The sequence below is a fragment of the Lemur catta genome, chromosome 1 (genome assembly GCF_020740605.2).
Source record: "Lemur catta isolate mLemCat1 chromosome 1, mLemCat1.pri, whole genome shotgun sequence".
NCBI classification, from domain to species: Eukaryota; Metazoa; Chordata; class Mammalia; order Primates; family Lemuridae; genus Lemur; species Lemur catta.
In genome coordinates this window covers 171,666,979-171,689,308 of record NC_059128.1, presented here as the reverse complement: position 1 = coordinate 171,689,308, position 22,330 = coordinate 171,666,979, and the positions used below count along the sequence as shown (strand labels likewise).

Genomic DNA, 22,330 nt, shown 5'->3' with positions numbered 1-22,330 from the left:
TGAATGTATTTTCATAGAGAAAAAACTCTTAAGATACAAAATATCTAATAATCCTTAGCTATAGCATTATATTAATATACTATATCAAGAATGTCAAGTAAAGAGATTCAGTAAGTCTGGAATAAGGCTTAGACATCTCTATTTCTACAAAACTTCGTGAGTAGGCCTGATATTCATTGAGAACCACTGACCTAAAAATTACTTGATTCAAACATTTTTAAAAAAGAAAAAAGGCTGTTGGCTAATCAATATCTTAAAGAACAGTTGAAATATATTGTTGCTCAATATCATCAGGTAAAACACTAAGACTCAGATAAATACAGGACAATTCAACAGAACTATTTTATAAGGTGCTCACTTCGGCAGCACATATACTAAAATTGGAACGATACAGAGAAGATTAGCATGGCCCCTGAGCAAGGATGACACACAGATTTGTGAAGCGTTCCATGTTTTTAAATTCATAACTAATGGATGTGGAGGGCACTGTCTGGGGGATTGGCACACTCGTAGCTCTGGCTTGGGCCATGCAAAGGCAACATATGTAACCACAATGTTTGTACCCCCGTAATATTCTGAAATTTAAAAATAAATAATTAATTAATTTTAAAAAAGGAATACCCAGACAAAAAGCAAGCTCTAGTCTTTGGACTCAGAAGCGTCTCTTTTCCCCCATCAGTGGATGTACCATAAGATGTCCCAAGAACTCCGCCCCTCTCTGGAAGGCAATGCCAGAGCAAGATTGAGATTGTGCGGCTCAGTAAGCCTCCACCCAAGGGGTGAGGTGGTAGCTTTTCCTTCTTGTGGGCACCTCCGATCTCTACAAGTGATTCTCCTGGAGCCTTCTCTTCATCAGTTGGTACTAAGTGACATGGTGGTTGTAGGTAGGTGTCCATTAAAGTTTGTGCTCCCCTGCCTCTTCCCATGTCTCTCAGAAAGACCCTTCCAACCAGGGATTACAATTCCCAGCCCCCTTTGGCTCTTGTGTGCCCATGTGACTGGTTCTCGAGGGTGAATTGCGAGCAGACGTGATATGGGATACTTCCAGGTCAAAGCATTTAAGAAGCAGATGTGCCCACTCCAGGCACTCTTTCCATTTCCAGTGGCTGATTACAGATGATGAGGTCCCAGGAAATGATGGCGAAACCACAGGAGGAAGAAAGCCAAGATCCCTGAATCACTGACAGAGGAAAGCTCTTGGCCAAATAGGAACATCTGCTTTGAACTGTTATGTGAGAAATAAACTATTGTGCTTGAGCCGTTAAAACAAAAAGAACTATTCTGTAAGACTTTTGATCAGTGTTTTCCTTAAAATTAAAACATACAGAAATCAAAACATTGACAAATATCTCATAAGGCATAAATTTTCTGAAATGTTTATATTAATAGCAGCTTACCTATACAAATTTAACCTAGGAATGACTGAATATCTCTCCTGATTTCACTTTTCCCATGCACCCCACCAAATCTAATTATTCCTAGTACCTCTCTTTATAAGGTCAAAGAACAAATCTTTATGATTTTCCAGGAAGCTTCTAAGAAATCTCAAAGACTGTTTTAGGTGTAAAAGATGTCCTGCAAGTTTTATTTTATTTTCGTTTATATTTCAGACCTTATTTTTGAAAGGCAAAAATCAAAAAAAAGGTCAGAGAAGATTTGGACACTTGATCAAGATACGATCGTGGGTGCCTGAGAAATAGTACTCAGTTTCCTACTGAGTCAAAGTGACAATAAAACATTTAACAATAAATGTAGAGGGCAAAATGATTGTAAATAACCTTAGCACTTTCATAAGTGAGGAACGTTTTTCCTTATCTTTTCTGTCCTCTTCCTCCTTCTCTTTCTTTTTCTTCTTCTTTCTCATAACTAAGAGCATAAAGTCAACATGCAGGATATAAAATTATTCAGAGAGGTCACAGAGTCTTTGGTTTCTAGGCAGATGACACTGAAGGTAAGTAGGGCAACTAGCTATCCTGTTCTCTCCAGTACTGTCCTGGTTCCAGCACAGAAAGTTCCACATCCAGGAAACCCTTCAGTCCCTGGGAGGTTGTTTACCCTAGAAAGAATAGCCATTCACATTGTAGGTGAAGACATTAATCAGTGAATGAAGGAAGCAAGCCCATCTAGACTGAGTGAATGTTGCAAAAATGTTTAATACATTTGCTAGCATAAATACTAAGCTTTTCAGGCTTAATATTATAAATCAGGCAAGTAAAATTCATTTACTATGCTCTTTAATACTCTGGTGACACTTTTATTCTACTACAGATCTCAGAGGATTCACAAGTTCAAAACTAATTTTATAATAATATTAAGGTGTTATTTATGATAGCATGCTATACATTTATCATTGTCCTCTTCAAATAAATGAATAAATGAGTATTTTAAGTATTTCTCAGTTTTGATTTTAATATAGTAAACACAAATAGTTGTAACCACATAAACAAAAGCTCTTTGAGGTCCTCAATAATGGTGAAGTGGTATGAAAATAAAAATTCCAAAGAACTGCTGCTTTTAAGGAGAAGCAAAAGCATATTTCAGTTGCATTTCTCTGTCACTATTGTTCCAGGTGCAGTTGAAACCACTCATATTAATTATAACATGTAACTGAAGTAATTAGCTTCTATTTCACAGAGAGAACTAGAGACTGGATAATTAAGAACTTTCTGTCATACTGAAGCATTTTAGCAGATTAACAACGCTCATAGCACAAGTTTTTACAGTCACATGCATTCCCGTGTGGCAAAAATGAGCACATTCGTTAACATGACCCGTGGCTATAGCTTCCCTGATATCATTTAAAAACAAGCAAAATTATGCTTAGTAATCAATGTGTCAGTGTTCTATCCTACTTAGAAAGTACCTAGGTATCTATTGATTACATACCACTTAATTTAATTTGCTATCAGGCCAATGTTTTAAGTTACCTATAGATCTTGGAAATTATTCTCAATATGACATACTACAAAACATAATTACTACTGAAATAAAAAGTTTGTCAGAATAATGATTCCATTTTGTTGAACATAAATTTACATTTTTCAGAATCTTGAACATTAATGCTATCTTATTTGATCAGTAAAAATGTGCTTAGGAAAAGCATACCCAAGTAGAATAAACTACTTTCTTGTATTATACTTAATAGTGATAAATCAGAGAAAACAAAGATGTTTTTATGAACCCACATTGGTAAACTAGTCTTGTTTGCCAAACATTTATTTTAGTTATGTGAATTCAGATTCTTAAAAGGTTTTTGAGTTAGCTTAGGAAGAACCACTTTTAGTACATTTTTATAGCATATTAAAGTAGTAGAAATTTAATTACCTTATGTTTTAGGGATTTTATATAGGCACTTATTTATTCTATAAACCAATAAGAGCAAAGCTCCTTTAATTTAAAAGACTTTGTAATCTAATTTATTTACACCCTCCAGAAATAGGAAAATATACGCACACATTGAGAGGCAAAGACTTTTCCAAATTATAGGCAGTTAGAGTGCTTATAGCCTCAATTCTACAATTTGAGCCACAAGTCAAGTGACACAAGAGACACAGAAATTAAAAACAAAAACTCACCATTCCAGATAGCAAAGAAATATCCTTTCTAGTAGGCATGAAATTTTTAATTGATTTGCATTCAAAATAGACAAACATGGAAGCAAACAAATCAGATTCTCTGTCATCTCTTACCCAACAGAGAATAGGTATCTATCACCTATCTACAGAGATCACCAAATGGTCAGACCTTAAAGCCAAATTCCCAGTCATTGCTACTACCAATGAAGTATAACCTATTGGCCATAAATGAATCTAAAACAAAACACAAAATTAATTGAGAGGGGGAAAAAACCCAAGAGAATAGAGTTGGCAATGTTAGAGGTCTATTGCCACTTGGTATTCACCCACAGAAGCCAAGAATAAAATGTGTCTTCGCTTAACCTGCTCAGGAAGTGTACTTCTCTGGGCACATAGTTTACCTGGCTCTGCCAGGTGAATTTATTATGTATCTTAGCAGGAACTCCAAAATTGTTAAAAGATAATTTTTTTTCAAAAGATAATATCATAACTCACATAAATATAAAATGAACACTTGGCAAAGATTTTAAATTAACTCATTAATTAATGAGGGAACCAGTAAGATGTTACTACTGATTCAAACGAGGATTTGACTTGCAGAGATTTACATTTCCTACTGGACAAAACCTATTTGCACTGCTGTGGTCAGGAATAATTTACATAGGTATAGACTGGAAATACTTGCATTATGTTCAGTTCTACAAGTTAACTTTGCTTTAATTGTAAAATAGCCAGAGGCAGAGATCACCTGAATGAGTGGCCTAGACAGAACACTCACTAATAATTTTTAACCATTTCAAAATTTTTGGCAGTTTTTCATAAAACAGTAAAGATGGTATAAATTCACAAAAGCAAAGAAAGTGAAAGAGGTGGAAGCAGATGAGTGATGGGAAAAATTATAAAAGTGGTTAGATGAGTGGTAACTGACTCAGCAGAGCAAGAAAATGGAAACCCAAGAGTCACAAAGACATACATCAATGAGAAGCAATCCAATTTATTCACAGAACCCCTGAGGGGCTCAGAAGCTAGAAGCACCAAATGCCCCAGAAGGTGAGGATGAAGACTGAAAGCAGAAGGATCAATTAAATGTTTATAAAAAGAAAAACTAGGATCTCATATTTTGACCTCTATCCCATCCAAAAAATTGACCAAGCCTACCTAACCCTAAACAGCAGGTTTACTGTCTAAGAAATTATCCCAGTGGGCTTCCGGACCCAAGGACACCAGGCACAGCACACCAGACACAGCAACCCTCCTTCTTAGGTTGCATCTTACAACCTAAGCAGGAGGACTACTATAAGAGGTTGAAGGGCTCCAGGATGGTATCTTCAAGAAAAAATATCTTATTCAGTGTGCTTGATTCTAGTGAGAATACTTTTATGATATATTTGAGCATTTGGAAAGAATTAGTGAAAGGTGTGTATTAGATTGGAATATATGAACCTGAAAATATTCAACTATGTTGGACCTACAAAAACCAACAATTTCAACTGAACAAACAAAAACCTGAGGTTGCTGTTAACTCCAGGAAAAACAAAGAGTTGATAGGAATGGAAATCTAATCACAGTAAATTATTTAGTTCAAATACAAATAATATATATATATATATATTTTTTTTTTTTTTTTGAAACAGAGTCTCGCTCTGTTGCCCAGGCTAGAGTACCGTGGCGTCAGCCTAGCTCATAGCAACCTCAAACTCCTGGGCTCAAGCGATCCTTCTGCCTCAGCCTCCAGGGTAGCTGGGACTACAGGCATGTGCCACCATGCCTGGATAATTTTTTCTATATATTTTTAGCTGTCCAGATCATTTCTTTCTAGTTTTAGTAGAGACAGGGTCTCACTCTTGCTCAGGCTGGTCTCGAACTCCTGACCTCCAGTGATCCCCCCACCTCAGCCTCCCAAGTGCTAGGATTATAGGCGTGAGCCACCGTGCCCGGCCCAAATACAAATAATATTTAAATAATCAAAATAATATAAGCACTGTATATTGACCTAACTGAAAATTAAATAGTACATATAGAGAGAGAGCCAACAGAGGGTATAAATGTATATTTGGGAGGGGAAGGAGAAGCTGGTATTAAAAGTGATAAATTTTCAAAATCCATTGACAGAAGTCAATAGAAAATGTCTAAAACTGGTATAATAAAGAAAAGCGACAGAAGCTTATTATTATTTAGAAGTTGAAGGTAAGTGCCAGAGAAACAACTAAAAGAGGTAAGAACAGATGCTTCTGGGAATCAGGGACTTAGTGAGAAGGGGTGGGACAAAAACTTCTACTTTATTATAAGGCTTATAGTACTTTTACTTTTGTAATAACTACATTTATCATTTTGGGAGAAAATAGAAAATATTTTAAAACTATAATAAAGAAAGCTAAAAAGCAAACAAGAAACTGGGGAAACTATTTTTAACTAATACATAATAAGATTAATATCTATTATATATAAAAAGCTCTTTAAATCAGCTAATATATAAAAAGCTTTAATATATAAAAAAGTCTCATTAAATCAATTTTAAAAAGACTAACATCCCAATTAAAATCAACAAAGGACATGAAAAAGCAGCTCACAAAAAAGAAAAATAGTTCACAACTATTTGAAAATATACTCAATTGTATATATAATCAAAGAAATTCACATTAAAACAAAATACATTTTTTTACAAACCTATCTGATTGGCAGATAGATTTAAATCATTTTACTAATACTCATGGTTGCCAAGAATGTGAAAAAAATAAGAACTCTCATATACTCATATACTCAAAACCTCTTTGACATTTGTGTAATGTGCACAAAAATATACAGTCAGGTCAGAGTAACACTGTTTGTTATTACAAGCAATAGAGAACCCAAATGACCTATGACTAAGAATAGGGTGGCTAAGTGAATTACGGTGCTTGCAAGCAGTGGGATATTATGCAGTAGTCAGAATGAGGAAGTTCTCTCTGCATTGACATGGAAAGTTTGCCAAGATCTATTAAGTAAATAAAAAATGGGGATGCAAGTTTGTTGTATTCTACTTTTTGAGTAAAAGGGCAAGAAGGAGAATATATTTTCATATTTGATTTTATGTGTATAAAGAAATTCTAGAAAGATACACAAGAAATTAACACAAATAGTTTCCTGTTTGGCAATAACAGGGGTGGGAACCAATTCACATACGTGAACCAGACTTTTCATTGCATATCTTTCATATTGCTTGAATTTTGAACCATGTGAATGCTACCTATTCAAAACTTTTAATAAAATATTAATAGATAAACAAACAAGAATGAAATAGAACATATGTGTTGATTTAGAAAGATTTCCACGATAGGTCAAATGAAAATGTCAGACATTCCTTAGATCTAGTGGAAGGAAGGGTCGGGGAATCACAATTCCTTGGTGGGATTGCCAAGGGCATTCTAAGAATCCCTGGAGGAGAGGCAGCAACAGTCCCCTTAGGAAGAGGTGGTTTGGATTGACCCCTGCTGCTCATGACCTACTCCTGACTGTTGTAAGAGGGTGGGGGGAGGGTGGGGAGGACAAGGGGATTGCAAAGGATCCCTTCTTGGGCCAGAGCAAGTTGATCCCTCTCGCTCTAGGAGAGATGAGGGTTTGTGAACTCTCTGCTCTTCTGCCCTGACCTCTGGGAGCAAAAGTAAAGACGGGGCACAATTTACATGAAAAACTAAGTTGAGACCCAGTGCCACCTGACAGCATCAATGTGACCTGAAGGAACTCTGAGACCCTTTCCTCCTGGAGCCTCCAGGTGAAAATAAATCTGATAGCTCATACCCCAGCCTGACTAGCTCTGAAGATTTACTCAGGGTCACCTCTCGTCGGCAGTGGGGACAGATTTGCCTGACTCCAAAAGCCTCGTGGGGCTGTTGGGTTGGGAAACACTCAGTCTTATGTCCATGGCAAGGGCGGGCAACCTGCCCGGTGAAGGGCAGCATGACCAGGTGCTCCTCGCCAGCAGCCCAGCGTCGGCCCAAACACAGGGACACGCTCCCCAGTGCTGCCCTGAGGCTGCTGTGGGCACGAGGGCAGCCATGGCTGTGGCTATCACTCATACCTCCTCCAGAGGCCTGGCTCTCCCAAGCCCAGGGGGCAGCACCTGCAGAATGCGGGGTGCTGCGGGGATGGTACAATCCTGGCACTTTCTCTGGCCCCTTATCTTTGGCCACCCTCTACTCCCTCTTCACCTCTGAGACCTGTGGGAATTTTGTATCTGCTTGTTTGTTTTCTAGCTCCCCCATGTTTTAGTGTATATAATGTGTTGCATCAGTGGTTCTCTCACTTCAGTGGGTATCAGAATCACCTAGGGAGATAAAAAGGCACAGAGCCCCAGGACCCTTGAAGTAGCACAGTCCGTGTTGTGCTTTTTCCAAGTTCACCCAGTGATTCTGACAGGACCAAAGTTGGAGAACCATTGCAATAAACTCCTTTCAGACATTATCCAAATTAATCCTCAACACTGCCTTAAAAAATAAATATTATTTTCCTCCATGAGAAAACAAGGCCTAATAGGCCATATAGAAGAATTTCTGGGTTCAAATCCACCATCCTTTTACTAGCTGTGTGACCTTTGGGAAGGCTCCTAACCTCTCTGTACCTCATCTTCATCACCCTTAATGTGGGAATTCGGTGACACCTCCTCCCTTGAAGGGTTATTAAGAGAGTTAAATGAAATAAGCCAGGATAAGTGCTCTGATCAAGGTCATGATTCTTATTCTAATCATGGGTCAAAACACTTATTGGAAACAAAATATTATATAATAAAAGCTTTTGAATAAGCATATCTTTCTTGATTTTAATGCATTTGATAAATGGTAGGAGAGTCTATGGACCAATATCTTATTGATTAACTCACCAATGTTTTCATTTAATTTGAAGTCTTGAAAAGAAGGACTGCTGATAGGTCATAGTCCTTCTGTCCTCTCATCCATGGCATATGTAGAAAATTAGAACATTCTGTGGAAAAAAGACCCTCCCCCACTGACACTCAAGACAGGCAGTCTTCATTCCATAAACATTCATGTATTCCTCATCTATAATTTGCTAGGCACTGGGGATATGGTGATAAACAAAACAGAAAGTGGTCCCTAATCTCAAGGAGAGAGACAGTAAATAAACAGGCTTTGCCTAATCTGGAAAATGTCAAACATTCCTTGGGTCTGGTGGAAGGAAGGGTCAGGGAATCCCAGTTTCCACTGGGTGGGATTGCCATGGGCATTCCAAGGATCCTTGGAGGAGAGGCAGGGACAGCCCTCCTAGGAAGAGGTGGTTTGGAATGACCCCTGCTGCTCACTACCTACTCCTGTTGTAAGAGGGTGGGGGGCAGGTGGGGAGGACAAAGGGATTGCAAAGGGCCCTCACTTGGGCCAGAGCAATTTGATCCCTGTGGCTGTCAGAGGAATGAGGATCTGTGACTTCCCTGCTCTCCTGCCCTACAAAGTGAAGAAGGGGCACAATTTACATGAAAAACTAAGATTAGGCCCAGCACTACCTGGTGGTGGAAGAAACTCTCAGGTGCCCTTCTTCCTGGTGCCTCCAGGTGAAGACAAATCTGATAGAGCATCTAGTTCTAGCTCTACTGAGCACATCCAATTTGGCTAATTGTGCGTGTCACAAGGGCATTGTCTAAGGGGAGGAGAAGAAAAGAAACCATGCTTACAAACTAAGCAATCATCCAGCTGGCCCTTTGCCTGCTGAGGAAACTCTTACTCACTCCAAGAGGAAGGAGAAAGCAAGACAGAGCTGAGCAAGCCTGGACGGGCCTGGGCTGGGAGAAGCTGCCTGACTATAGAGAGCCAGCACAGGAGTCCAGCTGCTGGGAGTCAGATACTCCTGAGGACTGCAGGTAAATGCCTGGGGGGCTGTGCTGTGCTCACTCTGAGCTGACTGATTTGTCTCAGACCCCAGCTTCTAAGGATACCCATATCTGCACTTGTTCACGTGGTCTCCAGAAAGGTTCTTACAACCTAGAAAGACTAGTCATGGCTAATAATTTTTCCCAGTCTTAAGAGTCACCTGAGGTATTCCACAAATAGGTAAGTAAGTTCAGAAGTGGAATTGCCCAGGCGACTGAAAAACTGGAACATCCAGGTATGTAGTTTGTTAGTACTCGTAGACAGAGTTGGGGAGCCCTAGGACAGAACCTTTGAAATTGAGACTCTGCTGCCAATTCTAAGATAGTGGTCTTCCTTAAATGCAAGGTGTAGGGGACAATACTAGCTGACTTGTTGAGTGGAAATTGCTTTTTCTCATCCAGTATCCCTCCCTGCTCCCCAGCTCCCAGATCTGGGATGGAAAGCATGCTGAAGCTGTGTTTTGTTGAAGGCTTACAACAAGTGTAGAGTTTAAATTTTGACAATTGTCATGTAACCACCACCCCAATCAAACTATAGAACATTTCCACTCTGACCCAAGAAATTTTCCTTGTGCCCTTTCCTGATCTACCTTCATCTGCTCTCACCATATCTACCAAGCATTGATCTGCTTTATATCACTATAGATTAGATTTGTTCTTCTCTAGAACTTTTTGTAGGTAGAATCATATACTATATGATCTTTTGTGTCAAGCTTCTTTACCTCAGCATAATGTTTATGAGATTCATCTATGTTGTTGCATATGTCATCAGGAGAGTGTTCATTTTTACTGTTGAGTAATATTCCATTGTGTGAATATAACAAATTTGTTTATATAAACTTGTTGTTGATGGGGTTGTTTCCAGATTGGGGCTATTATACTCAAATGATGGTTGGCTGGGTTTAGAATTTTGTTTGAACTTACTTTCCCTCATCATTATATTAAGATATTTTTCCATTATTGTATTCCATCAGAGTTGTTGAAAAGCCTAATATCAATCTGATTACTGCATTGTTCCTTTATAGATAATTGTGTGGTTCTTTTTGTTCTTACTGGGATATTTTAGAATTTTATTTTGATTTTGATTTGAATTTTCACCACAGTGTGTTCTGCATTACTTATATTCTGGGTAATTTCCTTGACTCTATCTTCCATTTCACTAATTCTCTCTTCAGCTGTGTTTAATCAGCTGCTTTAAACAATCTATCACCCTTTTAATTTTAGTGATTATATTTTTTAATTTCTAGAACTACTCTGGTTATTTTTAATCTGTTTTTTAAAAAACATTTTATTCCTTTTTCATATTTTTAGGTGCTTTTAAAATTTCTTTATTCATTTTAAACATACTCATGCTGTAGTCTGTATCTGATCATTTTATTATCTGAAGCTCTTGGAAATCTAATTTGACTGTGTGTTTTGTGTGTATCTTACAATTTTGGATTATGAGCTCATACTTGGCATGGCTTTATCACAGAGAATATTGGTTGGCCTGGTTTTGAAGGTGTGTTCCTCCACACAGTTTTTACATTTACTTCTTCCTTACAGCCTAAAAGTATTACAAGCACAGGACTCTTTTCATTTTAATATCTTGGCTAGCAGAAAGTACAAATTCAAACCCCAAACCAGAGTCAGAGCAGGGCAGAACTTTTTTTTAATCTATATAAATTTCATGCCAAATAGATAAACTTTCTTGTTGTCTATTGTTGCAGATTTTGACTAATTCATACTCTCACTGAGGTAGTATCTCTTCAGGTGTTCTGGCTTTATGGAGGCATCTGAGTTTCAACTTTATGCCTGACACCAAGATCAATGCCTCCTCCCCGAATGCCCATTATAACATAAGCCTCTGGCTTACTGTAATTGGTGACCCCTTTCTTGTCTCCAAGCCTTTCTCCTACCAGGCCAGCATTTCATTACATTCTTGCAAGGGAGACCTATGGGGTACTCTTCTGGGGTCAGGAGGGATTGTGTGCATGCCCTTAAATCTGAGCCTAGAGGGGAATACCTACTTCTCCAGCCCAAGAGGTAGAATGCTCTGCCTATAGTAGCTTCTGACTGGGCCTCAAAGGATAAATCTCCAAGATACCTTATCTGTCCACTCCTGCTGTCTTAATTCATATTCTGGTTTTGGGAAAGTTATCCCTAACTCTTTCCCTTCCTCCTTCATTAGTCTTTTGACAATAGCTGGGCCATTTTTCACTCTGTATTCCTGACTCCAGTATAATTGTTATTAGTCATGGGACTTAACCTCCATAAGCCTTTCTCATCTGTAAAATGGGGATGATTAAACATAACTCACAGAGTTCTTGTAAGCTGAAACAAGATGAAGTATGTATGCTGCCTGGCATAATGTCGAGGAGAGTTCAACAGGTTTGAGTTCCACCTTCTCAGCTTCACCAGCCTGGCCAGAAGTGCTGGCTACATGGCTGATAGACTCCACATTTGAGGCCTGGGTACTGGTGACTTGTGTGCATAGTGGGTGGACACTGGGTGTATGTTTTCCTCAAGTGTGGGTGAAGTATTCTGGGTGAGTTCAGGGGCCCACTGGGAGCCCAGCCAGCCCTGAGTGACCTGCTTTAGGGCCTTGTGTATGGTGGAGATCACTGGGATAGCCACACCTGGCCACACTAGGACTTTGTGCCTGGGTAGCCCATTGTCTTTCTGAACCTTGCAAAGGGAAGGAAAGTTCTTTTGAGTTGTGCTTATGACCTTTGGACCTCTTATCTGCAGAGCCATAAAACTGGTCCACTAGGGTATAAAAGCAACTCATTCCAACACATTCTCCCTGCAGCCTGCTCCTTGACGTCCACCACACACCCACACGAAACCAGAAGCTGCCACTATGACAAGGGACCAGAATGGAACCTGGGAGATGGAGAGTAATGACAACTTTGATGGCTACATGAAGGCCCTAGGTAAGGGGGAGGCTGGGGTTGAGGAGGGAAGAGGATGTTGGGAGGACTGTGATCTGGCCCTCTAGACAGTGCTGCTGTGGGGTTCAACAGACCTGTGTGCAAATCCTCACTCCTCACATAGAGCTGTGTAATATCAAGCAAGTCATAAAAATTCTCTGAGGCTCAGTTTCCTCATCTGCAAATTGGGAATAATGATAAATGAGATTTTGTTTAGAAGGTCCTTGGCACAGTGCCTGGCCCAGAGAAAACATACGCTGAATGAAGGACACACACACACACACACACACACACAAACCTGAGAGGATGATGTAGTTGCTCCCCTGCCTTGTGATCACCATCTTTTGACAACCACTTGGACCTGATGTTACCCACCAATGACCCTTGCATTGCTCTTTTGTCGGTCTTGTAACAGGGAAGCAGAAAAGGAAGCAAATCTCTCAGCCTGGGGAAAATCACGCCCGAGAAAGGCTAGGAGAGGCTTTTGTAATCTAGCTCAAACAACCCACTGTTTACCTGACTTCTGAACTGGGCTCCAGGCCAAAGGCTGCCAGTCTGTGTGCATCCTGAGTTGAATACAGGGTGGGTCTCTTGTGGAGCTGGCAGAAAACACATCGCCCTGTGCAGCCTGCGGGCCCCACGTGAGACCAGAGTGAGTGGGCCCACAGCAAGGGGCTCCCGTGCTCCTGCACTGGGCGAGGAGCTTCAGCTGCCTGTCCCACGTCATCCCTGCAGCAGCCTCTTCATCCCCTGTTCCAGCTTCGCTCTTCCCCACAGGTGGAGTTACCTCGTAGGACCTGCCCACACAGGTAGGATGAGAAAGAAACATGGCCGTGGGTGAGGCTGGAGGCCCAATAAGATGTATATAATGGTGGGAGGTCTTTCCAAGAATGGGAATCATGGGTTTTTCTGTGCAGTTAACTCCTAGCTCGAACATCTCCACATCAATGCACAAGGAGAGCAGTGACGTATTTCACAATTTATGGAGCTTAGCACTTTCTTCACGTACTTCAGACACACTTCCAGCACTCACCAGCTTTCTTCTCATTCTGGTCATCAGAATTTTACTTCAGTATACTTGAGGGGATGAAGGAAGAGGCAAAAATCCTCCTATGGGTGCCCACCCTCAACCCTGTGGCACTTGTTTTTGAGAACCATGAGTGGCCAACAGAAGTGGAATTCTGATTCTACACATGGGTACATGCTTTGGAGTGTAGTTCAGAGATATATTTCTTAACAAGACTATACAGATGAGGAAGCCAAACCAGAAGGGTCAACATAACTGGGGCTGGGACTTGCTCTGGGACCTTGAACCAGGGTTTTAACCCTTCAGAACCTCATCTGGAGAGAAAGGCAAGGCTGGTGCTATTATCCTTCTTTGGCAGATGAGGAAGATGAGGTTCTGAAGGGTTAAAACACTGGTTCAAGGTCCCAGAGCAAGTCCTAGCCCCAGTTATGTTGACCCTTCTGGTTTGGCTTCCTCATCTGTATAGTCTTGTTAAGAAATATATCTCTGAACTATGCTCCAAAGCATGTACCCATGTGTAGAATCAGAATTCCACTTCTGTTGGCCACTCATGGTTCTCAAAAACAAGTGCCACAGGGTTGAGGGTGGGCACCCATAGGAGGATTTTTGCCTCTTCCTTCATCCCCTCAAGTATACTGAAGTAAAATTCTGATGACCAGAATGAGAAGAAAGCTGGTGAGTGCTGGAAGTGTGTCTGAAGTACGTGAAGAAAGTGCTAAGCTCCATAAATTGTGAAATACGTCACTGCTCTCCTTGTGCATTGATGTGGAGATGTTCGAGCTAGGAGTTAACTGCACAGAAAAACCCATGATTCCCATTCTTGGAAAGACCTCCCACCATTATATACATCTTATTGGGCCTCCAGCCTCACCCACGGCCATGTTTCTTTCTCATCCTACCTGTGTGGGCAGGTCCTATGAGATGTGGGCAGATGATGTTAGGTGTAGTTGCGGTTTTCAGGAACTGAAAGAGCTTTAATGAGGGCTGTTTGGAAGTTTCAAGGTTTCAGCAGTATGCTGAATAAGCCAGACTCATTTAATATAATTAGAAAGCAACCTTGTGTCTTTTGCTGCTTATGCTTAAATAGTAAAAAGTCCTGTAGTGACTTTAGGTGTAAAATCCAGTCTCAGTTTATTTGATGGCTCTGCAGGGTGTGCCCCTAAAGCCCATCTCTCCAGGCCCAAGGTGGAGGCAAACATTCCTACCATCCTCTTTCCCCTCTAGGGGGTTGGGAGGATGCAGGGCACACCATCAGCTCTCCCCAGGAAATCCTCTAACAACAGCCTTCCTCTGCACACTTGCACTCCAGCTTACACCCTCAGTGTGACTCAGGGGCTCACAAGGCATGAATGTGTTATTAGGATATCTCCATCAGATGATGGTTTGGATTGTTTTCTAATTCTCCTCGGTATCAAATACTTGTCATTTCTTAGAGCTTCAGCCAAAACTTCCAATTTAATGTCATATTACATTGATTTCACCTTAATGAGCAAGTTGTTTGACCTCTGTGTATTAAGGTCTCTGCAGCCTAGAGGGTTAGGCTGACACTTTGCTGATTAAGATTTACACCGTAGGTGGTAGTACTAGCTAAACCCAGAATGTGGATGTGCTTGGTGCCTGGTTTCCCCAGCTGCTGATAGCCCACAGTGTCTCAGGACCCCAGGAACTTGCCCAGCTCGAGTCCATGATGCCATGTGCAGAACTGCCTTAGCCGGAGTCACCTTCCCACCAATGAAACAAGCAAGACACCTGGCCCCTCTCACCTGCCCAGGAGGATGTGGGTGGGGCAGCAACTCGCAGTGATTAAAGACAGGTCTCAAGAGGCTGAGCCAGAAGCAGGCAAGGTGGGGCTTCCCCTCAATCTAAAAGCAGCCCCGCAGATCTGTACAGTTTCCTCCATGCCCAGGCTACAAGGCAGATTTCCTTTCCCAACACTGAGAACTCAACGAAACTTGCCTTCCTTGCCCTTTTGAGCACTGAGTCTCTTGGCATTTGGGAAGAGCATGTGTGGAGATTTCTGCAATTCCCCAGATGTGTAAATACTAAGTATGATGCCGTTCCCTGTCTAAGAACTATTAATTTCTTAGACTTTAACCCCCAGCACTAGGACGTTGGCTTTCTCTGCAGGCCTGGTTGTTAGCTCAGTAAGAAAAGAGAAACCCTGCTGAGATGTGGGTCTGGGCAGAAAACTGGCTTTGTCACTTGCCCAGTGAGTCACTCCACACACTGGCCTCCCCACATGATTCAGCAGAGGGACACATCATGGCAACCTTTGGGTTTGCCTCAAATTATCAGTCACTAAGAGTTCGAAGGGTAAGTGAGCCAGGGATCAATGGTACCTCCTTTCCTGCCTCCTTGGGCAACTGGTGTTTCTTAAGTCCCCAGACTCTTTCTTGACAGCAAGGAAAGCACATGGGGAACTCTTTTTCCCTGAGGAATTTGTCATGTCCCAAGGTCCTCCTTCAGGTCAGATCAGGGAAGAAGGAGTGGGAGGAGTGGTCTTCATTTTAAAGGCAAGGCCAAGGAGGACAGACACAAGGAGGTCCCAGCAATGTGAAAGAAGAAGGAGAGAGCCCATTAACTCTGCCAGGTGAGAATCACGGGACTCCTCTACCAAAGCTTTAGAAGTTGCCTTGGAACCAGGGAATGTGCCATCTGAAGCAGAACCAAACCTGATCTCTCTTCTCAAGGAGCACAAATTGGTGTAGACTGTCAAGTTACAGTCATACACAAATGGTGTTCCTGTTTTTTATTAGCATATGACAAATCTCCTGAAAATGTAGTGGTTTGAAACAACCACAGTCATTTAATTATTATCTCTCACAGTTCTGGGGATTGACTGGGTATCTCTCACAGTTCTGGGGATTGACTGGGTTCACCTAGGTGTTCTTGCTCAAAGGCTCTCATTCGGTTACAGCTGGACAGTGGCTGGAGCCGGAGCCATCTCAAAGGCTTCCCCACTCACGTGTACGTCTGGCAGTCGGTGCTGGCTGGCAGCTGAGGCTTCAGCTGGGGCTGTTGACGTCTATATGTGGTCTTCCCACGTGGCCTGGGTTTCCTCACAGCATGCTGGCTGGCTGTGTCTGATGAGAGAGGAGGCAGAAGCTGCATGGCCTTTTGTGACCCAGCCCCAGAAATCACCAGGTGTCATATTCACTGTATTTTATTGGTCGAAGTGTTACAAGCCCACCTGTGTTTAAAAGGAAGTGATGTAGATCCTCCCCCTCAGTGGGATGAACGTCAAAGTCACATTGTAAGAACAACATGGAGGATGAGAGGTATTGTCACAGCCATTTAATAAAATATCTGCCACAGATGGGCCAGTGGGTGACTATATGCCTTGGGCCCTAAAGAGCAATAGTATCATTAGAACAATAGTAAGAAAAAGCATGTGCAGGGTGGTGAAGGGAGCTATAGTACGTGAGTCCATACTTCCTGAGGACTTCTGGGTAGGGTTTTGAAGGAAGAAGAGGAGTACTCCATGCAGAGATGGAGGCAGGCCTGGCCCCATGGGCATGTGCACAGGCATGGCCTGGGAGACCAGAGGGAAGTACATTGCCAGAGGGCGAAGTGAAGGAGGCAGAGAAGGAAGAGTCTGGAAAGGCAACAGGACCTTTAAGGCAGTGTGCCATGTGTGGACTTCATCCTGCAAGGGGGAGGTTGGGGAGGAATTATATGCAGAGGAGGGAGACACTATCAACGCTCACTCTGACAGCAGAGGACTGAAGAGGTTATTGCAATGGCCTTGGGAAGGTGGTGATGGGTGGGAGAGCAGTGCTGAGAAGGGTGGATGGGGAGGTGTCCAGAGCAGGCAACAGACTAGCTGTGGTGACTGGATTGGGAAGAACCAGGGAGAGGTCAGCCTAGAAAATGAAACACCACCATGTAACTTTAATCAGTGAAGATGAGGAAGAAATGTGTCCTAAGATTATTTGGATAATGTTAAATTTAGACCATCTTTTAGGAACTCTGTAGTCCCTAAATTGTAAGTATTTGGAAATAACCCCGTCTTCTCTTAATTCACAATAGAAGGTGAAAATCATCTTCAATGAAGAACTACTTTTTCATTTAAATTAACATGCACAGACTTTAAAGAGCAGTGACTACTCTAAACAGTTCCAGTGGATCTCTGGAAAGCTCCACTAGGAAGGTGGAAGCCTTAAAGGCTGAAATCAGACAGCCCCCACCTGAGTGGCCTCTGCCAGGTAATAGTTCCTGAATATCTGCAATGTGCAAAATTCCATCCAGACCCTTTGGGAGCTCGAAATCTAGCATCAGAGGTGAGCATGTGCACAAATTATTTTCACATCATGATAAGCATCATGCTAGAGCTTTATATACATTATTTCATTTTAATTAATTAAATTTTCAACAAATGCATTGATCACCTATGACACATCAGGGAGTGTGCTAGGCATTGGCGATACAGTGGGGACCAGGAGACAGGTTCCCTGCTGTCATGGGGTTTACATGCTAGTGGGGAGACAGACGATTTTAGGTAGTGGTAAGTGTTTCAGAGAAAATAAAAAAGAATAATGGGGTGCAGTGTGATGGATGTTCAGGGAAGGCCATGTGAGGGGGTCACAGTGGAGCCGAAGCTTGAGTGCTGAGAAGTGTTGTTCTGGGCACAGGGGACAGCAAGTGCCAAGGCTTTGGGTGTGTTCAAGGACACAAGAAGGCTGGTGCAGTGGGAATGTGTGAACAGGGAGAAGGCAAGGGAGAGGGTGAGCGTGGAAAGGTAGGCAGAGGACAGACCACACTGGCCTTATGCTTATAAGACCAAATCAATCTTTATATTCTTTAAGGATCTCTCTGCCCACAGTGTAGAGAATGAATCGTAGGAGGGCAAGGCTGGAAGCAGAGAGGCCAGCCAGGAGACTGCTGTGCTGTCCATGCCGGGGCTGATGGTGGCTTGGGCTAGGGCAGTGCCTGTGGGGCTGGAGCAGAGAGGATGGATTCAGCATATATTTGGAGGATAGAGCTGGCGGGGCTTGCAGATGATTATGGAGAGGAACTGGAGGAAATGAAGATGAGTCCCAGATTTAGGCCTGAGTGACTGGGAAGGCTGTGATCCCATCAGCTGAAATGGGGAAGACATGGGGAGGGGTGAGTTTGGGTGGGGTGCCAGTTGGGGGGGATGCATTAAGAATTCTATTTTGCATAATTTGATTTCAGATACCTGTTACACACCCAGATGGAGTATTAAAATTGGTACATTGATCTAACACCTAGAGCTCAGGGTATAGTCAGGGATAAATACAGAAAGAATGCTTCCCATTTTATGGGGTGAGGAATCTGAAGCCCAAAGAAGTGGAGAGACTTGCCCATGGCCACATGTGGCTGGAAAATGGTGGCACCTGGACAGAAGCCCAGTCTACCAGCTTCTAACACCCATGGTCCTTTCCACAGCACTGCTCTAGGTGGGGGTACCAGACATGCGGAGAGGGGAGGAGCAGCTTTATTCTGAATAAGTTTGGTCAGGATAGGGGCATCCAAAAGAGACAGGCAGGACCCTCATAAATATTGTAAGAATCACTCACAGTCACTGGATAAAAATGAATGTCTGGATGGATGGATAGATGAATAAATAAATGTCTGATGACCCAAGGATGAATTTATTTCACAAAATTTGGATTCCTACTGGTGCCCACACATCAATGAAGTTATACACATTTGCAAAGTCTCTATTTGAACCACATGGTACCTGGTTGGACTTCAAAGGAGAAAGTGCTGAGGGGTGGAAAGAGCCCAGGTGGTAATAAGTGCAGGCCCTTCTTACAGCTCTCTCCTTGCATGTGTTGGCAGCGCCTCCACCCCCCATCCCCGTCCCCGTCTCCATGGTGAGAACTAGACTACAGGGGGGGGTAGTGCATGGGGATCAGGGGGGATCCCCAGGGTCTCCAGCCTCCGGTGTCCAGGAGGGAGTGAGAGGAGGAGGTAGGCAGGGAGCCAGTCTAATTCCTCTCTAAATGTGTTCTCTGGAGGAGGAAATGGCACGGAAAAAAAAGGAGAAGATTGCTCTTCCACTCTGCTTCTCTCAATTGCCTAAGATTGTGGATGATTTGAGAATTAAAGAGTCCAGGTTCGAAGCCCATCAAAGCTGTACTTTGAACGGTTCTCAGATTTCATATGATGAATATGTGTGCCTCTCTGCTCTTTAATTTACAAAGAACACCTGCCCTTTTAGCCTGCAACTATAGCTTTTTTCACAAGCACATTACAAAGCATTTTAACGTTGAGTAGCATACTCATATTTCAACTTTATGGCTTGCATTGTTCAAAATGCAGTTATGAAAAGTATGGTTTAATAAAGTCAGTTCGGTGTTGTTTTTTTTTTTGTTGTTCTGCAGCAACTACAAGCCATATATATTATTCAGAAATAGCTTGTCTTTGGACCTTTCCTTCTGAGATAGAAATTCATTTTACCTGGCTATAAATCAGACTCTCAGATACCTTTAATCCAGAAAATCAGATAAAACATACTTGATAACCCTGGTGTTAAAATAGCATATCAGAAAAATAATTTTCTCTGCAAAGTACAAAGAGGAAGTGTTTTTGTAATATCTGTGCGTGTGTGTGTATGTGTGTGTGTTCTACATCTGCAGTTAAACCCTTTTGATTAGAAATATCATGAATCCACCAACAGAACATTTGGCTCCCTTCCCTGGGGTGGAGCAGAGGTGACATGATTTACTGGCCTGTGCAAACGCTAAAGGGTGGCCAAGAGGCCAAGCCATTTTTCAATCCAGAGGAGAAGTGATGCTTGATTCCATTTGCATAGTCTTCTAATAAGTTTCCCCCGGCAGTGGTCAGAAAGATTGACTAGGGATGCAGTTTCCAGGACAAACCAGTCCTCTCAGCAATAGACATTTTTTAGCTGTGATCTAGCTTTCTAAGCAACCAGGGACAAGCGACAGTTTTTATGGTGGTGGCATTAGTTGTGAATGACAGAGTGTCTCAGGAGTTCTATGCTAACTGGGGGACTCCAAACCCACCACTTAAATTCTCTGGGCCTCAGTTTCCACACCAATAGAGTGAAAATAGACTTATTCTTAGAGAAACACTTCAGTTCTAAATTTTTCTGTAATTTTGGATTCCTCTTTAGTAGTTTTGCCTGGATCCCTCTCTTTTGTTTCGTCTGATTAATAGATGACCTTAGATTTTTCTCTTCCAACTATGGTTCCAGCAGTATGACCAATGTGCATCGAGTACCCACAAGCTCCTTGCTACTCTGTAAAGCATTTTACCATCATTTTTACTAAATTCACACCATAAATAGTCCTATGAAGTGATCTTTTCCTCATTTTCCCAGAAAGAGAAAGGGACTTCTCCAACGTCACATAGCTGATGAATAAGGGACAGGATTATACCCAGCTCTTCCCCTTACCTTTGCTCGTTTATACCAGTGGTTCTAAACTTTAGCATGCATGGAATTACTTAAAAGACACGTAAGAACAAGCAGGGCCTGACCTGCAGAGCTCTTATTTAACAGGTCTGGGGTGGGCCCAGAATCTTCATTTCTAATCGGTCTCCAGTTGCTGATGGTGATGCCAGCCCGGGAACCTCACTGTGAGAACCACTGTCCTGGACCGTGCTGCTCCCATTAACCGAGACATCATGTTTCTTGAGTGCCTACTATGTTCCTAGCCCTGAACCTGAAAGAGTCAGGAGAAAATGCTAAGTAGTGTTGGGGACAGGGGGTAAAACCATGTGGCCTGGATAGCAGGTGAGGAAGCAGGCAAGTAAGAGCAGAGGCTGGAGTAGGCAAGGCCGGGGCTGGAGCTGATGAGATTTGGGGAGCTGGGAGGACAGCAGCAGGGATTCAGGGAGGAAATGGTCAAGGAGTCCTTGGGAAAATGCAAAGGACACGGGGGAACTGGCCTGTGAGGTCAGGAGGCTTAATAATGATGATTACGATGATGACAGCTACCACTTACGAAGCTGTTACCACAGGCTGCCAGCCACGGCAGAGCTCTTCACAAACACTGTCGCATTTAGTCCTCACAACAAGCTGATGCAGTTAATAATAGCTCCACTTACGGCCACCGCTCTCTGCTGCTTCTAGATCTGGACCCAAGTGTCCAGCCATGCGACTGGAGCTAGACACACAGACGTCACCTGACTCGCTAGACCTTATCTCTAGGGCAGAAGGAGAGAAATAGGAGTGGGAATGTGACATGTCAGCCTCTTGCCAGCTCCTCTGCCTGCCACAAGCACATGCTTACACTGACTAGAATGTGGAGGACATTTTCAGTGGTTTTTAGCAATTTTAAGGAAGGATTCATTTTTAAGTCAGAAATGCTTGACCACTTGGTCCTGTCTAAACAGGTGAGCAGTTGCCTTGAAGGGAGAAAAATTAAATAGACATTTCCATGATTGCAGGGCCAAGGTGGCTGAGATCAATGCCTCAGAAAGGGTTTTCCACATTATGTCACGTGGAACACCTGCCCAGCAGGATGTCCCTCCACAGAGGGGTTTCACAGCAGGTGCATAAGATTTTGAAAGGCTACATCCTGTGTCCTCTCCTCCCACCTTGGAGTAACACAGCATTTTTCCTATATTAAAGTTTCCGTGAAATTCTTCAGTGCAGAAATCAGCTTCTCTTCATTTTAATACCTCATTTTCCAAACTCATTTGAGCAGGAGCCCATTTATTAACCACTGAACGTCCCACGGAGCTGAGGCCCACAGCAAATGCAGTGGGGACCCCTGGGCTCTGTGAATGCTGGTCAAGAAGACTAGAGGTATTCACAGCACCGAAGGCAGCCGAGAGAGCCTTCATCTCACCCTGCATCTAAGGCCTGCAGGCTGTGTGGCTTGGACATGCTCACAGACAATTCCGTAAGCCAGAGCTGAAGCTAAGCAAGCTGCCAGGGAATGTACAGGGGATGGCATGTGATTGCTCCAGTTCTGACTTATACGAGGTCTGTCCGGAAAGTATCCAGCCATTATTAATATAATAA

At 42.5% G+C, this 22,330-nt stretch overlaps 1 protein-coding gene and 1 non-coding gene across 4 annotated transcripts in view; both read left to right on the top strand.

Annotated features, from left to right (window-relative positions):
• Positions 1-350: 350 nt before the first annotated feature.
• Positions 351-457, top strand: LOC123631070. Its single transcript, XR_006732947.1, has one exon. It is a non-coding gene; the product is annotated as a U6 spliceosomal RNA (small nuclear RNA).
• An 8,821-nt stretch (positions 458-9,278) lies between these two features.
• Positions 9,279-22,330, top strand: part of RBP2 (retinol binding protein 2) — a 39,569-nt gene continuing 26,517 nt past the window's right edge. For all 3 annotated transcript variants that reach the window (XM_045539278.1, XM_045539269.1, XM_045539270.1), the window contains exons 1-2: positions 9,279-9,420; positions 12,221-12,344. In XM_045539278.1, the coding sequence (XP_045395234.1) occupies positions 12,272-12,344 (73 nt within the window). In that variant the 5' untranslated portion in view covers positions 9,279-9,420; positions 12,221-12,271. The remainder of the gene's footprint in view (positions 9,421-12,220; positions 12,345-22,330) is intronic.